The sequence below is a fragment of the Xiphias gladius genome, chromosome 17 (genome assembly GCF_016859285.1).
Source record: "Xiphias gladius isolate SHS-SW01 ecotype Sanya breed wild chromosome 17, ASM1685928v1, whole genome shotgun sequence".
NCBI classification, from domain to species: domain Eukaryota; kingdom Metazoa; phylum Chordata; class Actinopteri; order Istiophoriformes; family Xiphiidae; genus Xiphias; species Xiphias gladius.
The window spans coordinates 26,191,909-26,212,519 of NC_053416.1; the positions used below are offsets into that span (position 1 = coordinate 26,191,909).

Sequence of the window (20,611 nt, forward strand, 5' to 3'; positions counted from 1 at the left end):
CTCAGTTTCAACCTGACCCCTTATTTCACTCTTTTCAAACTCAGTTTTGGCCACACACCTGTCTGAAACGTAAATGAAAACAAATAATGCACAAATAGTCTCTCATTTCATCCATTTCAGATGATGACAGACAGACTGTTGCTACAGCTAGCTCTCAGGCTTAAGCATGTGTTCAGAGTCGGAGATAATTAAGATGCACTGACGCTGAAAATTTGTGTAGGCTTACTCTTTTTTTCCCCACAGAAAACTGATCAGGAATCGTTAAAGGAATCGATAAAGAATCAGACCGATAAGCAGAATCAATAATGACATTGGTATCAAGAAAATCTTATCTATTCCCATCCCTACAGGGGTAAAACTTTGGATAGTTTGTGAGCAATTTGTGCACCCAAATACAGATTGCGCACACAAATTGCTTATTAGAGTTAAGTTATTATAGCATTGAGAACTGAAATCACAACATCCTCCAACTAGCCACCAAACTATTTGTACAGTGAATGACAAAGCTTGACAAATGTTCTACAGGTGTTCTTTTTACCTCTCGATTAGATTTTGAAGCCTGACACCTTGGTGACTTGACAGTACATAGCAAACTGATGGACAAGTGACTGTAAATACACGACAACCAGGAGAGTGTTCAGGTTTTTCATTTTTTGTCACTTACGCTCAGTTTTCATCTTAACCTCTTCCAGCTGCATGTTCAACCTCCAATTTATTCATTCATTATTATTTATCTATGTATGGCCAAGTGAATGGTACATTTTTGCCAAACGCTTTCTCGTTTTTTTAACACAGACACGTCAGATTAACTATATTTTCATCTGGCTTCTGTTGCATTTTACTGTAAACTCAATTCTGTTTGAACTGCTGGTCAGACAAAACTCTAGGATGGGCTCTAGGATATTGTTATGGGTATTTTCATGATTTTCTGATGTTTTATCTACCCAACAATTAATTGAGATCATAATCAGATTGATCAACAATGAAAATAATTGTTGATAACCGCTATAAGCTAATTAGCTGTAATTAGAAATAGAAATAGACTGATACAGATACCAATAGCAGCTTTGCATTACACACCAACTCTTAACTCTATTTCCCTCACAGTTCTGAAGCTACACTGAGAATAGTTTCAGTGATTTTTTGTTTGGTGTGCACAAACAACCCAAAACTGAGTACCGCACAACTAGAATGGCACTCAATAGAGGGAATACCTCTGCCAAATACTGACGATAATGTGGAAAAATGCTCTATCTTGCAATGTTAATGAAAAAATTCCTGGAATCGACCCTTTAATCAGATCTGCCTAAAAATGTAATGGGTTCTTCCCTGCCCCCCCCCCAAGTTTGGTGCAAAAACAGACACGGATGAAAACATAACCTCCTTAGCTGAGTTAATAAAATGTTACAGCTGTCTGATCATAGAGTCTGAATAAGTAACTTGAGTTTAAAACTGTTTTTGTTCTTCTCTGTTATCCCTGAAACAGGGATAACTTATGGGACAACAGATTGTTTTTTTTTTTTATTTAAAAAGGGTGAAAAAAAATTAATTCAGAAATATAATGTTATAAAATAAAAATTTAAGATTAGAAACAAATAGTCTAAACTCCACTTTCAAATATAGCTTCCAGTTACTTTAGATGTAAACAGATCCAGTGCAGGGTCAGCAAAACGACTGGGATGAACATGTGAACAATCAGCTCACTTTAAAAAAAAACTTTCAACATCCACCCATTGATGTTTTTGCATCGTGATATATCGAATTCCAAACATTTGTCTGCCTACATTAATTTATACAGAAAGGTTTCCCGACCTCCATTAAGATAACTTACACTATGGGAGGAACCTGATGTAAGAGTTTCAATGATGTACAGCAATTTTCTTAGTTATGTTCATTAGGAAGCAAAACAGACTGACAGAGAGATACCAATATGATGATATAAGGATGCTTGAGCATACAGCCTATAGATACCAACCACAGCAAAGATAACTACAGAGCAAAGAATAAAACACGCCATTAAATTTAAGAAAAAAAAAATGTTTTTTTCACTTTTACTATTAATTATCAAACTTAAAAAAAAAACACAACAGACAAAAACTGTAAAATTCCTTATATTTAGTATCAGAAGAGGTTCAAATTGTCATCAGTACTATTATACTCCTCTTTTTACTTTAGCTCATTCCAGGCGCTACCTCTTTTAATGGTTGTGGCTAGAGCTGCGATGATTAGTCGATTAATCAATTTGTCAGTCGACAGAAAATTAATCATCAACTGCTATGATGATTAATTGTCAATTTTTAAGAAAAAATGCCAAATAACCCCAGGTTCATGCTTTTTCATTGTGAGGTTTTGCTGCTTTTCTCTGCTATATAACTGTAAACTGAATATCTCTCAGCTTTACACTGTCAGTTGGACAAAACAAGGCATTTGATCATGTCACCATGTCCATCTCCTCTGCAAACGGGACAGTCTACAGAGGATTCACCACACCATCACTGCCAATTTCCACACACATATTTGGTCTTGAAATGTGGACTAAAGTATGAAGTCGGACTAGCTACAAGCACTTATAACTACTGACTGGTCAACTGTGAGCACTATAATAAGTAGGGATGGGTTCAGATAGCTGTGGCCAACAAATCCCTTATCTATTCTTTCCCTCACCATCTCTGTTTAGTTAGTCTCTTTTGCCCCTCTCTTTGACACCACAGCAGGCGTTCTTTTCCAGAAAAAAATAAATAAATAAAAGAAGGATGACGTATACAAATATGCGGTATCTAAGCGACGCTGTTGTTAAGGGTTCCAAAGTCAACTAAACTGCAAAATTCAAATTTTGCCGGAAGGGTTTCATGATAAGGCGGAGACTACAAGTCCTTTGCTTAAATATTTATCTGCTGTCCATCATGCTTAAGTAAGAACTTACGACATTATTTTGTCATTTGAGAAGGACAAGTGCTCAGCCTCAGCCTACCATCAGTGTTACACTCGACTCTGTGACATGTACAGTGCAACGAGTTCACCTTCATGTCATGGTTTAGATATGACAGTTTATTCCTTTTTATCAGTGTAATTGCTATATTAGTGTCAGTCAATGTATCAGACTTGTATTTTTAAGTTATATATATTGTTATATCTTTTGTTACATAAAACATTTGAGAGGGATTGGGATTTGAAAGGACTTGGAATCTATAAGCAGAATTGGAACTGGATTCAGATTCAATAAAATGCTATCAAACCCCATCCCTAATAATAAGACAACAAGAAGTGCAATAGTAAGTCCTGTATGCCTTAACTAGTGATTTGTATTTGACTAATTTGTCTTCATCTAGAATAGCAATGTTTGTCATAAGATTTAAACAAATATTTGGACAAAGATTTTTTAGAAAAAGTGTTCGATTTTAAATCATGTACTTCATAAAAACTACGGTAGAATACAAAGATTACTTTGTTTGGCAGTCAGACAATTCACTGCATTCTTTATCATGCTGTGGTGACCTGTTCATTGCTGCTATATTTCACTTTGGCTGTTTTTCAACAAAAAATAAAGAACACTTTTTCAAAGAAGCAATGTGAACTAAATGCTGCACACTAGGACTCTGTTTTTCATTTCATACTATATTACAGGGCTGAATAGAAACACCAGGAGTGTACCTCTCTGAATGAACAGAAAGCTGCTGCAGCACTACACCTGCACCAGTATATTGTGGTATACTGTGATACAGATGCTCTCAGACATGAGGGAAGAGTCTATGAACAAAAGTAGTGGTGAGCAGGAACATCCCTGCCTTACCTCCTCTGTAAAGCTTCCTAGTACATTAACGGTGAAAACATTTCTATTCTCTAGTACAGTGGATCTCTGCTCCCACTATAGAATCAGAAATCTGAGCACTTTAGGTAAGTAACGTGAACCGCTGCTGAAGGGATAAGATAATCTGCTTTGAATACCACCTGATTTCACTTTATCCTCGGGAAGACTCCTAGCAGTGTATCTCTATTTCTCTAGTTTTGTGCTTTCTCGTCTCTCCTCTCTCTTCCTGACGCTTTATGCAGGTATTTCTACCCCTGGTGCTGCAGATTCTGGATCTGTGACTGCAAACCACCTACTGCCCCCATGATCCTGCTCAACACCCACTGTTTCAAATATTATAATAATCATCTATTATTATCAATTACAATAATATATATAATTATTATTTACTTTTGTACTACTATTAACCCTATTATTATAATAATTAGTTTTATTATTAGTCTCATTATTGTTACACATCTTTATGTTATACATCTACTGTGCTATGCCCCCCCCCTTATTCCTCTCTCTCAACCCAGCCGGTCGGGGCAGACGGCCGCCCACCATGAGGCAGGGTCTGTTCAAGGTTTCTACCTGTTAAAAAGGCGTTTTTCCTTGCCACTATCACCAAGTGCTTTCTCATGGGGAATGTTGGGTCTTTGTAAATATAACTAGAAAGAGTCTAGACCTGCTCTATATGAGAAGTGCCCTGAGATAATTTTTGTTATGATTTGGCGCTATATAAATAAAATTGACTTGAATTGAATAGAATATTTGGTTAATGGAGCAGCGATGCCCAGGAAGAATGGAATGCATTATTGTTGCAGACTGACTTTCAGCTTAGAAACAAATCATTGACTTATCAACACAATAATGGTATGTATGCATATACAAATTGCATCTGCAATAAGCTTGGCATTTGGGAACAATCAATTCAAGAAAGAAAATGATGGAAAATTGATATTTTAGGTTATTTTTTACTTGAGATATAAAACATACTGTACTCACTCTCCTATCTACCTATGAAGTTCATCCTCACTCACTGGCACCTAGTTATTATTCATAGAGGACACTTCCACCATTATCTGTAACAGGAAGAGTTACAACAAATATGAGAGGAGCAAATTGTTGAAAACATTTGATAAAAAAGGGATTTAGTTAAAATTTTTAAAAATTTTAATTTAATTGAAAAAATTTATTTTTTTCACCTGTAAGTAAAAGTTTAAAATCAAGTTGGTCACGAGACTACATGATTCAGGTAAATTTTTCAAATACTCATTTCTCATTTCAGACATAGACAAGTTCGTCCTCAGGTTAGAGATGGAGAGAAGGCCATGGGGTCATTCCAAGCTAAATGTCACATGCTTGATCATGAAAATGCTTGAAGAAATGAATGGCTGTTTATAATCTCTCTTTGCAAAGTTGACAATTTGATCTGTGTATCATGCAAGAGGAAAGCAGATGGACTGAAAAGGATGCGGGAGGTATTTATGTGGTCAGTAAATTTCATGGCAATCTGTTTACTAAATTCTGAGACTTTTTGTGTTGTCTGAGGATGGTACTCAAGAAAAGGTCAGGGGTTACCACAAGTATCCACAGTTACATGCCAATTCACTTATTGCTCCTCAATCCTCATTTGACCTGGAAACGTGGAAACTGTGTACACAAAATCATACAGGACATTTCAGTGCTCGTATTTCTTTCTGGAAGAGAAAGGAGTACGTAAGGATCATCATCATCAGTCAACTTACAACTGGTGGTTTGACTGATGTGTACACAGAATAAATACAGAACACACTTTTAAAATGCCATTCCTACAATCCTCAGTGCACATGCATTAAAAGACTGAGACAAGAGGAAAAGACACAAGTGAGGGAAATATGGATGCAATTAAAGGATGTATTCCATATCTTGATATGGTCCTGAAGTGTTGGTGCGGAGTTTTGAGCTGATCATAAATGGATATCTCCTGGTGGTGGATAGAAGATGACAAAATACCTTGCCCTTAACCAAAGTGTTGGACAGAAAGAAGGCAGACTGTCTGACATCCCCATCTTGTGGCCTTACCACTAGCAGTGTAAAAACCTTTGTCTGATAGAGGTTAAACCTCCACAACCATGTTTACCATTCCTCCCACACCTGAATAAGGGTGATTTACTACACTGAGTGTACTACATATTTATGCACCCATAGTTAAATTGCCTGTCCAATAAAGCTGTTTTATGGTATGTAACACTCGGTACCTGTTGTTGACCTTGCCCCCTCCCTCTCCCCAACACACACACTCCTATCTACTCTTCCCATCACCCATAACCCCCAGCAAATTGCAGTGACTCCATCACATCCAGTATCCCTACTGACCTCTGTAGTTAAATTAAACAGGAGGCACTCACCGAAAGGACAGTCACTGCATTGGAATATTTTTACATGCAGCATTTTTTTTTTTTTTTAATTACTGAAACCTTATAGTAGACATTATACCCCTGGGAGGATGAGTATCAGGGAGCATGGTTTGTTTTTTAATAGATAAAGACAAAAGAGTACACTAAAATAGCACACTAAAATATAAGGTAAAGGTCAGGGAGTTACCTAGTACACTGTACTGAAATATCATATTTTAATAATTTTAATAATTCCTGTAATTTTTAACACAGGTCCTCATGCCAGAATGTTTCAACTCTACCCGTTCATCCTAATTCTAACCATAACTTTAAACCCAAGTTTAAACCCTGGAGTTTCTTTCACTAAGCCAAATCTTAACCCCAAACCTAAACTGAGCGCTTGTAGACAAGCAAAATGTTGTCACTTTGTTGGATTTCCTCCTTTCGGGGATTTATATTCTATTCTATATGAGCATAGATATAGAACCACACACACACACACACACACACACACACACACACACACACACACACACACACACACACACACACACACACACACACACACACACACACACACACACACACACACACACACACACACACACACACACACACAGAGGCAGCCAGATAGTTTCTGATCAGCCATGAAGGCTATGTTTGAGCTTCAGCCTGGGGCCCTGCCTGTTCTAACTCCACTCTCCCTGTCTCTCCACTTTGAAGTGTAAAGTCAGTAAAAATTTATTTTAGCCAGAGGAGAAGTTTGCTGGGCACAATTACGGCTGAAAAATAAATAAAGCTGTTTGTTTTCAACCTGAATGCCAGCTGGCCTTTAAGTGAAAGCAGAGGTAAGGTATTCACATCGAGTAAGTCCGCTGGTTCGATCACTCATTTGTTCTCACTAATCGTTCATGGGAGGGACATGCAAGATACTGCAGCTACATTGTAGGTTTACTACTGACGCAATTTATCATCCAATGACACCTTTTATGGAACCCCTCAAAGATGCAAGGATATATGCATATATGCATCTGAAAGAGCCTTTTTTTTTTTTTTTTTTTAAATGCATCGAAGTCAGAGAGGTCACTACTTTTTATACCATACAGTATATGTTAGATTGATCCCACACTGGCTAGCAGGCCATGTGTTCCTGCATGTGCATTTGTTTGTCTACGGAAAATACCACCTCATCTTTATCCTCAATATCACCTTTGAATTTTTAGTCATGCTAGCGGCATGGCTCTAGGGATGGCAATGTTTGTCAGTCCACTTTGATCCAGCCTAAAATTTACCAATAAATATTAGATAGAATGCCATGAAAGACTGTATTGGTATGGTCGCCAGAGCACAAACTCCTCTTACTTTGGTGATCTCCAGGTTTCTCATCTAGGGCCACTAAGTCACTAGTGGAGAGTCATGAAATTTGACACAGACAACCATTTCCCCCTAACAATTATTATATTATGATAACTTGAACAATTCCTTGCCTTTTCATTAGTCCCAACATCAGGCCAAAAATTTGATTTGTCCAGTACTTTGAATAAGCAAATATTAAGCGTTATACCTTCTAAACATCAGCATGTTAACAATGTCATTAGCTCAAAGCACCACTGAGCTTAATTACAGCCTCACAGAGCTGCTAGCACAACCGCTTAGTCTTGTAACGAAACTATCATCAATATGATGCCTGAGATTCAGCACTTACTGAGGAATTAAAAAGAAGAAAAAAAAAAGAAAAAATACTCAAAACTTCTCAACTGTGTCAGTTTATTTTGTCTTGAAAAAAAAATTTCCTAAATAAAATATAGACTTAAAATAATAAAGTATGGTGTAAATAAGTAAACAAGACTAAGAATCTGACCAGGCATTGCATGCCAGTTTAGTTGATACTGAAAATGTATTGAGGTTGCATAACCAGCCCTATTTGTGACTGATACAAAATGTATATTTAATGTGAAATATCAATGGGGGATAATAGATTTCATGTGGGTTCCTCTCATCCCTGATTATTCACATTTTTAATATATAAACTGTACGTGTAGTGGAACAGAAGAACAACCTGAAGCCAGTTCATGTCCTAAAAGCTTTATTTGCGAACTATATTGGCCTACAAGTAACAATTTATTTCATTATTGATTAATCTGCTGCTTTTTGTCTTGATTAATCAGTAGTCTGGCAGAAAATCCACAAAATAGAGAAAAAGGCCATTAAAATTCCCTAAAGCCAAAATTGATACTTTCAAATACCTGTACTCCTATCTATTTATTCTGTTTCTTTGTTGAATTCCATACTTTAACACCTAATTGTCCTTGGTGTTTAAAGCTGAAAGCATTACTTATCCTTGTGTGTCTGGTGCAATTAATGTGGATTGTGTTCCAGTCTGTTTTCAGATTATTGATCAAACTCTATACTACCTTAACACAAAAGAAAGTTTTGTTTGTCTATACTTTAAAATACATGGATTTCTTCAAATTATGCTTCATACCTTTGCAGATTTTATGATCTCTATGGGACCTATGTATATTGCACTGTGCCTGAGTCTAGCCTGCCAAAGCAATTGTGAGATATTTCCGTAACTAATCCTTGTGTTGGTAAACAGCACGCTTGTGTCTATTTGTGTGTGCATGAGCATGGTGCCTTGCAGTATTGATATCTTGGCGCTAAAGGGGAGGCGGAGCTGAGAATCTAAGAACATAATCCTGAGCACTCCACCTTTCTCCCACCCATCTCCTCTTCTAATACCCATATAGGACTGGAGCCCTGCTGAAGTCGACGAGACACTGCAGCAAAGCCCCCGCTCCTGCTGCCCATGGGTCATTGAAAGTCTCACACCGTTTACTGCAATCACACATCAAAGTAAGTATTGGTTTAAATCATACTGGAGCCCTAAAGTGTTCAACGGGGGGGGGGTCACAGTTCAACAACTGTGAAAAACAACAACCTGTGTTGTTTTTCACAGTTGTTGTTCACAGCTATTGAGTACATCCAGACATAAGCAAAAAGAAAAGCAAATATGCTTTTTATAGCTAAATATGCTTTTTATACGCTTTTTATACATAAGTTTCAGAAAAGAAATACTGTCTTATATTAGGGCCAATATGGTATCCTCTCTCTCCAGAGCAGTAGAGAACTCTCAGCATAGTCTTTTTCCATTCATTCGGTTTAGGCGTTACAAAAAAATGCTTGGTCGCTGGGCCCAAGTCTTGTGATAAACCCTGTATAAGTGACATTATGATATAAAATGTAACATGAAATAAAAGTCATGAAACAAAACCAGACCTTTGAAAAAGGGCATTTTGAAATAACTTCTAAAGTGAAATATAAATGAATAGCTTTTAATAATAAATGTATTTTTTCATAATTCAGTTGAGTTTTAATGATTTGCAAAATTATTTCACAATAAATTTGTTCACTGGGGCTCCATATAGGCAGGCAACAGAGCTCGTGTACAGTATGTAGGGACTTGCTTTATCTCAAAATGTCTGAAATAGCTTGAAGATGACAGCACTAAGTATCTTTCAGCTTCAGCTTGGTTATTTTGGCAGAAGATTATCAACTTTACAGAATTGAAACTTTCAAATTGCTGGGAGTTAAGGCTATAAATATCAATCTGCTCTATCCAACCTGTTCAGTACTCATTTCAAAATTCCTGGATAGCTGGAAAATGAATGTTCACACAAGGGCACTTGTCCAATCAGACACACTTCATTACAGTCGCTTTGTAATTTTCTGGACAGCATTCAAGGCGGAATTAAATCACTTCAAAGGAAGACAAGTGTGAGAGGAGAGAAAGAGAAAAAAAAAAGATACAGTATCTTCCAGAAAGTACTGACGATGGAACCAGCATTGTTCCATAGTTCAGCAAGTCCTCACTGTAATCCAGTGGATTAAATGTATGCCAAGTTATTTCCCAGAGCATCTGAGTTAATGCGAAATCCAACACGTGACACCTACATATTGGTCTTCTCGATCAAGATTTGTTCAAGGAATATGTGACTTTCAACTGCAGTTTACAGTTGCAGTTTACTGCTGTCTTTTATCAATGGATGCCTGAAGTCTGATATTATACTTCAATTCACACTAAAATTAATGACCTCTTCAAATTGCTTCAAATTTCTTCAACTTGCCTTAATTACAAAACTGTATCTTTAATAATGGCTGCATTATAAACCAGTTCCAGGGCAGTATACTGTCAAACGTCTTTGCACAAACTTGCCCTAACCCTCATCAAAAAAAATAACTACTGATGTGCCATAGGGTTCAAATGAAGGCCGCTATCATCAAAATCCTGTTTCAACCTGAAATTTGTCAAATTAAAGAAGCAAGATGATATCAAAATGCCATTTAATTGGGGCTTTGAATGACAGAAAAAATAGTTATATAAACACCTATAAACGGCTTTTTTGCCAATTAATCATCTAATAGAGGTCATACTTTCATCCCGCTACCCTTTACTACATATGACTTCATATAAAGGTTGGGTGACAAATCAAAGGACAAACCAACATTAAGTGATTTGTACGTGTTATTCCACCACAATATCATGTTTTCAAATCAAGTCCCCATGTGTTTGATAAAGGTGTCCCACGAGTATCAATAGTAGGCTCCCTGCTATTTACTCTGAGTATGAGTACTCAGAAATCATATTCATTTTCCAACTGAACATTACAATGTCCACTTTTATGCTAACAATACCATAGTTTATGCCATCAGCTCTACCGCAAACCAGGCCTTCTTCAGGTTACAGTCTGCTTTTGACAACCTCCAGACTTCTTTTATTCATTTATAGCTTGTTCTAAACTCCAAAAATAATAAATGTATGAATTTCACAAGAGCACAAGGCTTTCATGTTCCTACTGTGACCTACTGTATACCTTCAATGGAAATCTAATTAAATGCGAAAGGAATTGCTCGTACTGATTAACTTACAAAGGATTATCGCCCGAATCTGCAGCTCCCCTTGATTTAATAGAGCTTTATATTGAATTTCAGGTCATTTAGCTGTCCGGCCCATGACTTTACTGTTTGGTTCACTATTACCACTCAGTGTCATTTTCAGCACCAGAAGGTAGCTGTTTTGGGCAAAAAAGCTCTAAAAACCCACTGTCCACTACCTGCTCAGCAGCAAACAAAAGACAAACACAGTTAGCAACTAGCTGGTGAATATAGTGGAGCATTTAGCAGCTAAATAGCCAGATATTTCACCCAGGAGCTGGTAGAGACCAAAAACAGAGCTAAAAGAGGTTGAATATTGCACTTAGATTCATCAGGTGGACACAAACACAACTCCGACAATAAAGTTGCTCTGTAACTGATGGATGTAAATAAGCAACTGTTATCCCTGTATACTGAATGATTGAAATAACACAGAGAAGGAATTATTGATTTATGGATTGTGCATGTTTACAGTATGCACATTTCACTGACAACACAGACTGAATTCAGTCATTCTTTACTACTTAGGCTAAGTTATTAACACTGAGAGAATAAGCATAAAGTCGATCTCCCAGAGCTTAATTAAATGAGAAAAATGCTTTCAGCTATATTACAACTCTATTAGAAAGGAATCTATAAGTGATGAAATTGTATAGCGATCCCATTCCACTGCAACTTTATTTTGACAGTGAAAAACTCTTTTCTGGGACAATAACATTGAAGACAATTAGTGAAAACATGGGGCCGATGGATGGCAACCTGGCTAGACGATGCAAGGTAAAGGAAATGGAATTACAGAGGGAATCATTAGCATTCCTCAGTGAGGTCAGATTATCAGCTTTCCAGTCTTGGCCCATGGCATATAAGGAATAAAATGAATACCCTCTTAACAAGAGAGCTGCATTAAGTCCTAACATGGACTGGATAGGAAAATCTTCATGGCTGACAGCAAAGCTTTGTGTACTGATTGTTCCACTCACAACAAATATACACTAAACAAGCAGAAAGTCTCATGTAAGAAAACTAATTCATACATGTGTCAAGCAAACATTTATTGAACGCAAACTAAATATCAAGGGAATTAAAGTTTATCCCTGAAATATTTAGCCTGAATGACAAATGTGTTCATCAGGCAGCTAGGAGAGAAAGGAATAAATGTTAACATGATGTGGCTCTGACACCAAAATGGTCTGCGCAGGTAGATAAGCGTCTCAGGAGGTTGTCGGCCCACCTCGGCCACAGTGGTGACATTCATTATTCGCAGTCTCAGGAGGCAGCTTTCTCTTTTTAAGTTCATTTGAGTGGGAAGAGCTCTGCGGAATTAATGTGCTTCTTATTTAGTCCAATTATAGTCTGACCAAAAGCGTAGTTCAGCTCTCCGCTGCTCAGAATTCAGTATTGTGTTAGGACTGTAAATACTGATCTATCTTGCTTGTAAAGAAAACTTTCATTATACTCAGTATATGTGCATTTAACTGTATACAGTAATTAAAGTTTATTTCATCTATTTGTAGTGTGCTTAGACTAAACATTTTCCACATTGTAAGGTTGCACAAGTTGTACTATATTTGTCAATGCATATTTACAATAGACACTTTCTTAAAGGGATTAAACAATAGAGATTTAAAGTCACTAATTGAAAACAGTTTATATTTTGCTTTTGCATTGGGGAAGTGGTCTTTGTGAAGCAAAATCAGCTCAGTCAATCAGACAGAAACACTTCCCTCATCTAGTTGTGGGTGCAATCAAACTGCACCACAGCTTGGTAAAAACCATCTTCTCCAGACATGGTCTGCTTCTGGTTATACATTCATCTAAACAATAAGAAATAAAGTTGCAGTTCTGCAAGTTTTTTCTGAAATTTTAACGAGAAGCTTTTTTTAAAAAAATATCTAAAATACTTCTAATTGTTGCTTAAGTATTGGTTTTATGTACAGTATGTGCCTTTGTAATTTGCTGTGATGCTGTAAAACTGTAGTTTTGCTATTCCCTCATCCCAGGTTTCAGCAGCAGCTCAACTGGGGAGTGAGAGCTCAGATCACATTGAGACAAACTGATAATTAGTGTTATTTATACCTCATCTCCACAAATCAAGCCGAAGCACAGAAAACAACACAAAGGAAATGGCAGCTCTAACTTTCTTTAATTTAAAATGTGATACTACCCTTAGTTTTGGCAGTTGTCAGAAAGAGCAATGGGGCGCTTGTTAGCACAGAGCACAGCAGGGTGGTGAGTCCAACATCTATAACATCATTTGTGCCAGAGGAACGCAATACATCCAAATTTCCTAGGAACTATAAAGGTAATGCAAATTGATGGAGGGTGGCCTACCTGCATCACATATGCTACTACTAATACTTTGGGATTCTAATTTTACCTTATTTCTCAAGTGCCTCAAATGTGCTGTTGAATTTTCACGCTGTCTCATTTTTTGCAGTTTTGTAATCCCACTACTTTGCATAAACTTTAGTTAACACAGTGTGGTGTTTTAAAGCACTATATAAATACAGCTACTGACTTCATCAGGTCATTGTGTCACTCAGGATGTCAGTTGACTATATATTAACAGAATGAAAATGAGTCTGCAGTCAATGTTGAAGTAAAGCTTACTATAAAATGTCGTGGGTGGGAGCTGAAAAAGAAACCAGTCTTGACTGGCTGACAGGCAGCCTAATCACACCTACTGGATAGTCCACTGTCCCACGTAAAAAACTGGCTTCAGCCTATCACAGGGGTAAATGGAATAATACAAGAAAAAGGGAAAACACATCTTTCCCCATAAAATATTTTTATCAAACCTTGAAATTCTCAACCTACCATTAATGTACCTTGCAGTCAAAATCTATGCAAAAATGAATTGTTTTATTATTAACATCAAAATTACACAGTCCTAAACTAAAGACGCTGTTCATGCATTACAATTGTCTGCTTGCTCAACAACTGCAGTTGTTGTCAACTGTCTAGATCCCGTCCATCTTTGAAAATAAAAGGAGCCTGACCTCATGGGCCAATCATGACATGCAAAAATTGAATTTATTTTGAAGCAGTCACTATAGAAAGCTGGACAGCGCTGCAAGTATTAGCCTTGTAACAGTACACGGTTTAGATTCAAATGCATCTTCAACCTATGTGACTGTATGAGGGGGCACTCACCAACAACATGAAAGCACAGTACAGCAACAAATAGTGTAATTCAGTTTAAGACTGGAACAGCTATTACTGCTCAGCCTGAAGGATTGATGTACATTGTGGCAAATTCAGACTTGCAAGTCCCATTGACCTTTGCAGGGCTGAATTGTGGAGTAATAATGACACTGCATGCCAATTTTGAGTGTTAGGAGCAAAATCGCAATGTATTTTTCATCTACAATACTATAGCCCTATTGTACAGGCTGGCTAGGTATAGCAATATGTAAATGATCAGAAAAAAAAAGGATGACCTTTGACAGTGCAGACACATGGGATTTTTACTAACTTGTTCTCATGATCGTTTGTACTTGCAGCCTGTAATTAAAGACTTGGCAGTATGCTGCCTGTGGTGCAGAAGGGGGTCAGCAGCGAAGGCTGAAAGCCAGGACAGTAGAGTACTCGACTGGAACTGTCCAGTGCTTCAAGAAGAGCTTACTACTATGGTTCCTAATGTGCTTAGAATTCAAAATGTAGTTATTTCACATTTATATCTATTATTATTTTATTAATGTAAACAATCACATAAACAATCATGCAAAAATCATGCAAATGCAGCTGCCTTCTGCCACCTTCCATTAACATCATGACAATCTAATTACTTTAGCTCCCTGCATCCTTTGCAGCGTTTTTAAAAAGCCACTTCCAAAGACATGTGAATTTATCAGTTCAGGTTTGTAAAGCCACTGGTTCATTTTTTCATTATTTTGTCCCAGTTGGCCCTTCAGAGTGTATAAACTGAAAACCAATTCAAGACATAGCACTGATAAAACATTTCTAAACTGAAAAGGTCCCCTGTCAACCAGACACAGGCAGTTATCACTGTTAGCCTGGTGTTGGACAAGGATTCTTAAAGAATTACATGTAAAAGAACCCCGATCAGCACAATACTGACCCCCATTTGGTTTAGTTTGTCTTGCTGTACTGTTGTTGGAATACTGAGCAGTCAACCTGTCTCATTTCCTCACTCTGTGAGCTCACAGTAAATGAAGCAACGGCCAAGTTGAGCTCATCCTTACCTTACTGATGATCTGCTGGAACCAAAAGAACCCATGGGCCTCCCTAGACACCAGTATTTGAATCGGTGTAACGTAGCAAAAGAATTCCAAATGTACAGGTCCATGAAACAACATGTTGCATTATCAAGTATATTTTGTCAGAAATTGTCAGAAAAGACCTTATGTCAAAAGTAGCTTTTGCAGGTTCTTATTTGATTTTTGCAGCACGGTGAAGGAGTAATGTGACTGTTAAATTGTTAGCCAAAAATTACTGATAGCAAGATACTGTACAGAGTAGATACAGTAACGTTTTGTAATGCCACCTCTACATGAAAACATCATGTATGTCAGCTTTCAGGATACTAAAGCTTTTCCGAAAATTAGGTTTTATCACTTTTTATGCATGGTCATCAATTTGGTTGAATTAATAATTTCTAACTCACCAGGAATCAAATGACTGCAGTCAACTGAAGAAATTAAGGTATAATTTTTCTCTTAAAAAAATCATGAAAATATAGGATTTTTATTGATGTAATTTTGTGACCGTCTTTGGGGGCTGTGGTGGGGCATTGTAACTTTAGCCTATGCATCACTGGGGTATTTTTTCAGCTGACCGGAAGATTTTGAGTTTGACCTCATGTCCATCAAATGAAAATACTGAAACTAAAAAAGGAAAAATTAAATAAAAAATAAAAAGCTTGTCAATCATGATGTCCAGACCGGGGGTTCGCAATATTTGGTATCTCAATGCCCACTTCTGATTGTTAAAAAATGTCTAAGAACCACCTTCCCAAATAAAGAAAGAAAAAAATATACTATGCTGTTAATATGTGTTATGCAACTTTCAGCTGCAATGACCAATGTATATAGCCTGCTTACCTCAGTGAGACACTTGGGCTTACTTCTGGGCAATAATGAGATCACGTCGTGGCAGGATGGGTGAGAGGCTGACACACAGAGAAGCAGTCAAAGTTGTAGTCTACAAACTTTCGTGACAACTGACTCAAATGTTGGATTATTAGCAATGGATATGTTGATATGAGGAGAGTCTTCCAAAGTTTCACTAAGGAGTGAAAACATGTCTAATCGTCCCTCCTTGACTTCTGTTCCAAAGAATATGTTTTCTCTTCAAACCTTAATTTTGTCAGAAACCAAAAATACTGTGCTCTTTCTGCCTTGCATTCATATATTGAGCAGATTTAACTGGTCAAATGACTTATGAAATGATAAGTAGGTCAGTTTTGCAGAAAAGTTACCAACAGTGTAATGCTCAGCAGAAATGTATGCACTTCTTTCCTCAGTTCAAAAATTAGATTTAGCACACATCCTCTAGAAAGCCACCTTACTTCACTGTGGTACAAGAACTGCACATGATCTGCATCAAGTCTTCCACAAAGAGAAGCAAAACACCTCGAGTTGAGTGCATTTTTCTTAATATAGTTAACAGTTTTCACAGCCACGTTCATAACTTCATGCAGTTCTGGTGAGATCTGCTTAGTTGCTCGACTTTCCCTGTGTAAGAAACAGTGTGCTTGGTCACTGGCGCCCTCTCTTGGATCTGTTTGACAAAACCATGTAGTTCTGTCATTGATGCAGCGCGGTCTGTGCTAACACCTGTATAGTGTTTACAACCAACACCTTTTCTCGGTGAAGTAATCAGCAAAGCAGCACAATAAATTATCTGGCGTATTTTCTCGTAGGAGACTGTTTGCAAAACAGTAGATCGTCCTGAAGATTACAATCCCAGCAGTATCATACAAAAATTAACAATAAAGCAGCGTTGCTAACGCCAGCCAACCCCTCCAGCTGTGTGGCAAAGTATGGGCTTGCCTTTATTTATATATAAAGTGCTGCTGAATGAATTTTGGTTCCAGCTGCCTCCCCCAGCAACTCTCAGCATATGTCCACAGCGCTAGGCAAAATAGGCTCCTCTGCGATCGTAAAGGGGTTCTTGCTACAAGCTACACGAGCAGCCACCATATAGCTAGCTTTCAAAGTGGCTTTTGATGGAGTCGTTAATTTTGTGATGACTTTCTGTTTTGCTTAAAGCCCGTCCCTTTTCATTAGGAAATTTTCTTTTAGCTTCCCAATAGATCCCAGGTGCATTGCATTTAAGTGTCTCTGGAGCTTCGATGGTGTTAGCGCCTCTTTCAACAGGATTTAACCACATTCAACACGGTGGTTTTCGGCTAAGCGTCACTGCCTGCCACTATGAATCCAAATTTGAAGTATTCAGGGTCATTTTTCCTCACCATGCACTTTGGAGCTTTTACTGGAACGAGGTTGTCTCCCACATCACTTTTTCGTTTCAAAAAACGATCCATTTTGCGTCACTGCATCCGAGGGAACGTACGCTAGCTAACAGTGGCAAAACAACTTTTGTCTCCACCTGATGGTGTGTTGTGATTGGCATGGTGATATTCAAACGTAACTGGTCATTGAAATGATGCATTCTAATTCGACGTTTTTAAGTGAATTCTTAAGCACACTTAAATATAAAAATAACTAGCTTTGTAAATTAGCAAGTACTAAATTTGAATTTTTATCTAACCATTTGGCACTACTACTGCCTCCCTGGCCCACTAGATGGCACTCTGAAAGCCCACTTAGAGTGCTGGTCGAGAATGGCGGGTCTGGACAGCCTCAAACAGACTTTGCTGTCACTTCTTTAAACCTCATTCTAACAGTTGCATCCATATAACGGAAATGCAGCGCAACAGCACCTTCACCATCAACTGTTTGGACTACTCCCAGTTCAGTGCCCTCCACCTCCCACACATTGCGTCTTGCCAACTCTGGTATCACAGAAAACCCATTCCTTTAGCCGTTGTGATGGTTGTTCACGTTACCCTGGACATTCCAGACGGCACTTGAAAGCAACATAAATCCTTCTATGCCCAGTAAGCCTATGAGGGCGCAGAGGAGGGGAAAGGTCACAGCAGACAATCTCCCATCTTGAGGATTTGCTCGTCAATCCATTTCTACGACTACACTATTTACGGAAGTGTGTGTATGTGCGTGTTTTGTTTGGTTTGGTTTTTTTGTTGTTTTTTTTCACCTGCAACACCCTCCCTCAGTCCTCAGCAGACTTTGGAGACTGTCTTCGCTCCTTCTCTCTCCTTCCAGAAACACACCTTTTCCCTCCACCTTTAGTTCTGCACCATCACACAACAATTAAAGCGCTAAGTCTCTCGTTAACAGCTGCTAAAGATTAGCAGAGTATCGCTTCTGAATTGAGTGTTTTCCAGGGACTAATCCTCTGAAATCCCCCCCTTTTTTTCAGCGGCGGGAGCATGATAAAACAGACAACACTTCAGTTATGTCTCTGCCTCCCCCCGCACTAAATACTTCAGTTACTGAAGCCTGCGGGCATCGCTCAACTTTGGGAATGGAATTCAAACGCAGCAGCGGGAGGAAGAAAATGAACAAAAAGAAAGGTGTTGACTCACCTGAGAAAGACCGTCTCTCCTTGTCGGACGGTGATATTGTCCATCACTTTGTTGTCGGACTGAGAATCCCCTTGGCTGCGTACTGGCAACCCTGCGGGCACAAGAAGCAAAATCCTCAGAGTGAGAAGAACTGTGCATTTGTAAAAAGCGACAGCGTATCCCCGGACAGACATCGTCTTCAGCCTTCAGAGGTGCAGAAAACAAATCCCACAGCGAGACAATGAGTCGCTTTTCGCCCCGTAAACGCTTCCGTGGAGATTATTTACCCCCAGTTCATTAGCCTTAATCCAGATCTGTTCGCCAGGTAGCCACGGTGTGCCGGGGGGGAGAGGCACCGTAAAGCATCCGCTGTTTGTTTAAAAAGGGAAGAGAAAAAAAATCATCCTTCTCGCTGTCGGTCCGGCGGCTGACGTCCCTATTCCTTTAGCAAGTTTTTTTTCTTTCTTTCTTAACATAAGTCACAAACAAGCCAAAGTGGTTCGACTGTGTGCAGGAGCTGTTCACCAGCAGCCAAACTATGCCTAACTACCCGGCGAGCGACGACGAGACACGGGAGTCATATTAGAGAGCAGAGGGACAGGCCAAGTTTGCGATTTGCGTCAGCCGTCAGCGAGTTGTTTCTCGGTCGTTGCTCCACAGTGCGAGCACATTCCGTCCGGCTACGTCAGAGACGGACAGTTGGGGTAGAGGGGAGCAAAATGGATTCACTTTTTCAATCAGTATGCCCAGATGAAGAAAAGGAGAAACCAATCACTCCCAATGAGTCTCTGCCACTCTAACGGGAGTATTAGAAATAACCTGTGCTTCTGGTTCTGAAAGAGTGACCTTATCGTTACTGTTCACCTTTATTTCACGGTATATCAAGTATATTCCTAATACAATCAAGGATGGTGCAAACACAGTTCCCCCTGATATTATAAAATGAACAATATTTATTTTATACTATGAAGAAAAAGTTAGATAATGCAGAAATCCTCTGAGAATTCCTTAAAAGCATCTATGGTTGCAACTAACTATCATTATTGATTAATATGCTGATTATTTTCCTCAGTAAATCATTTAAATGTCAGAAAACAAAACAGTTTCCAAAAAGCCCATGTTGATAAATTCAAATTGCATGTTTTGTCTGACCAGCAGTCCAACCCCCCACCAAAAAGTAGTATCATAGACCAAGACAAAAAGCAAAAATTCACAACTGAAAAGCTGGAATCAGATCATTTTTGCCATTCCTTTTAAAACATAAATTAAATAATTAATTGATCAAAACAGTTGCTGATTCGTTTTCTTATGAGCAACAATTAATTGACTAATCCATAATGCTTTCTCTCTAAACCTTTGCTAGTACAGAACAAAAGAAGCAATCCGAGACTGAAAAACAAACTCCACCAAAAAACGATTTCGGTATGGAGATTTTTCTATGTATGGTGCGATGGAAAAAAACAGTACAGTCACTGGCACATAAAGTGGGACGTTGTAACTTCTGAAAATGAAATGGCCCATTCCTTCTCTTACAGATGAAAACTTGAACTCATAAGCAATATAACACACACTTTCTCAAGTCAATACATTAATGGGTCTTACCACAACAGGTGTCAAGTATGACCAGACCTGCCTGAGCCAGAATACTCATTTTCTCTGGTATATCAGACACTTAACTGACTGATTCAATTTTCTGACTCTATTCCACATGTGCTACTGTTACATCACAATTCAGCATTTATCATCACTCTAGTGGCCAAAGTGATTGCTTTTTAGCAAATGTTACATAGTTTCAATACAAGGTCTGTTGTTTTAAAGGCCTTCAACCGCTTACATAAAAAAGAATAAGCTTTTTTCATGGAAGATATTCTGACATGTAACAGCAGGAAAGGCACA

The 20,611-nt window shown here is 38.2% G+C and overlaps 1 protein-coding gene across 4 annotated transcripts in view; it reads right to left on the reverse strand.

The window, feature by feature from the left end:
- ntm (neurotrimin) overlaps window positions 1–20,611 on the reverse strand; it is a 404,384-nt gene that overhangs the window by 107,556 nt on the left and 276,217 nt on the right. For 2 of the 4 annotated variants that reach the window (XM_040151403.1, XM_040151401.1), the window contains exon 2: window positions 18,737–18,827. In XM_040151403.1, coding sequence (XP_040007337.1) covers window positions 18,737–18,827 — 91 coding nt within the window. Of the gene's footprint in view, window positions 1–18,736; window positions 19,310–20,611 lie in introns of those variants that run through there. The other 2 variants (XM_040151402.1, XM_040151400.1) reach the window with 2 other exon arrangements.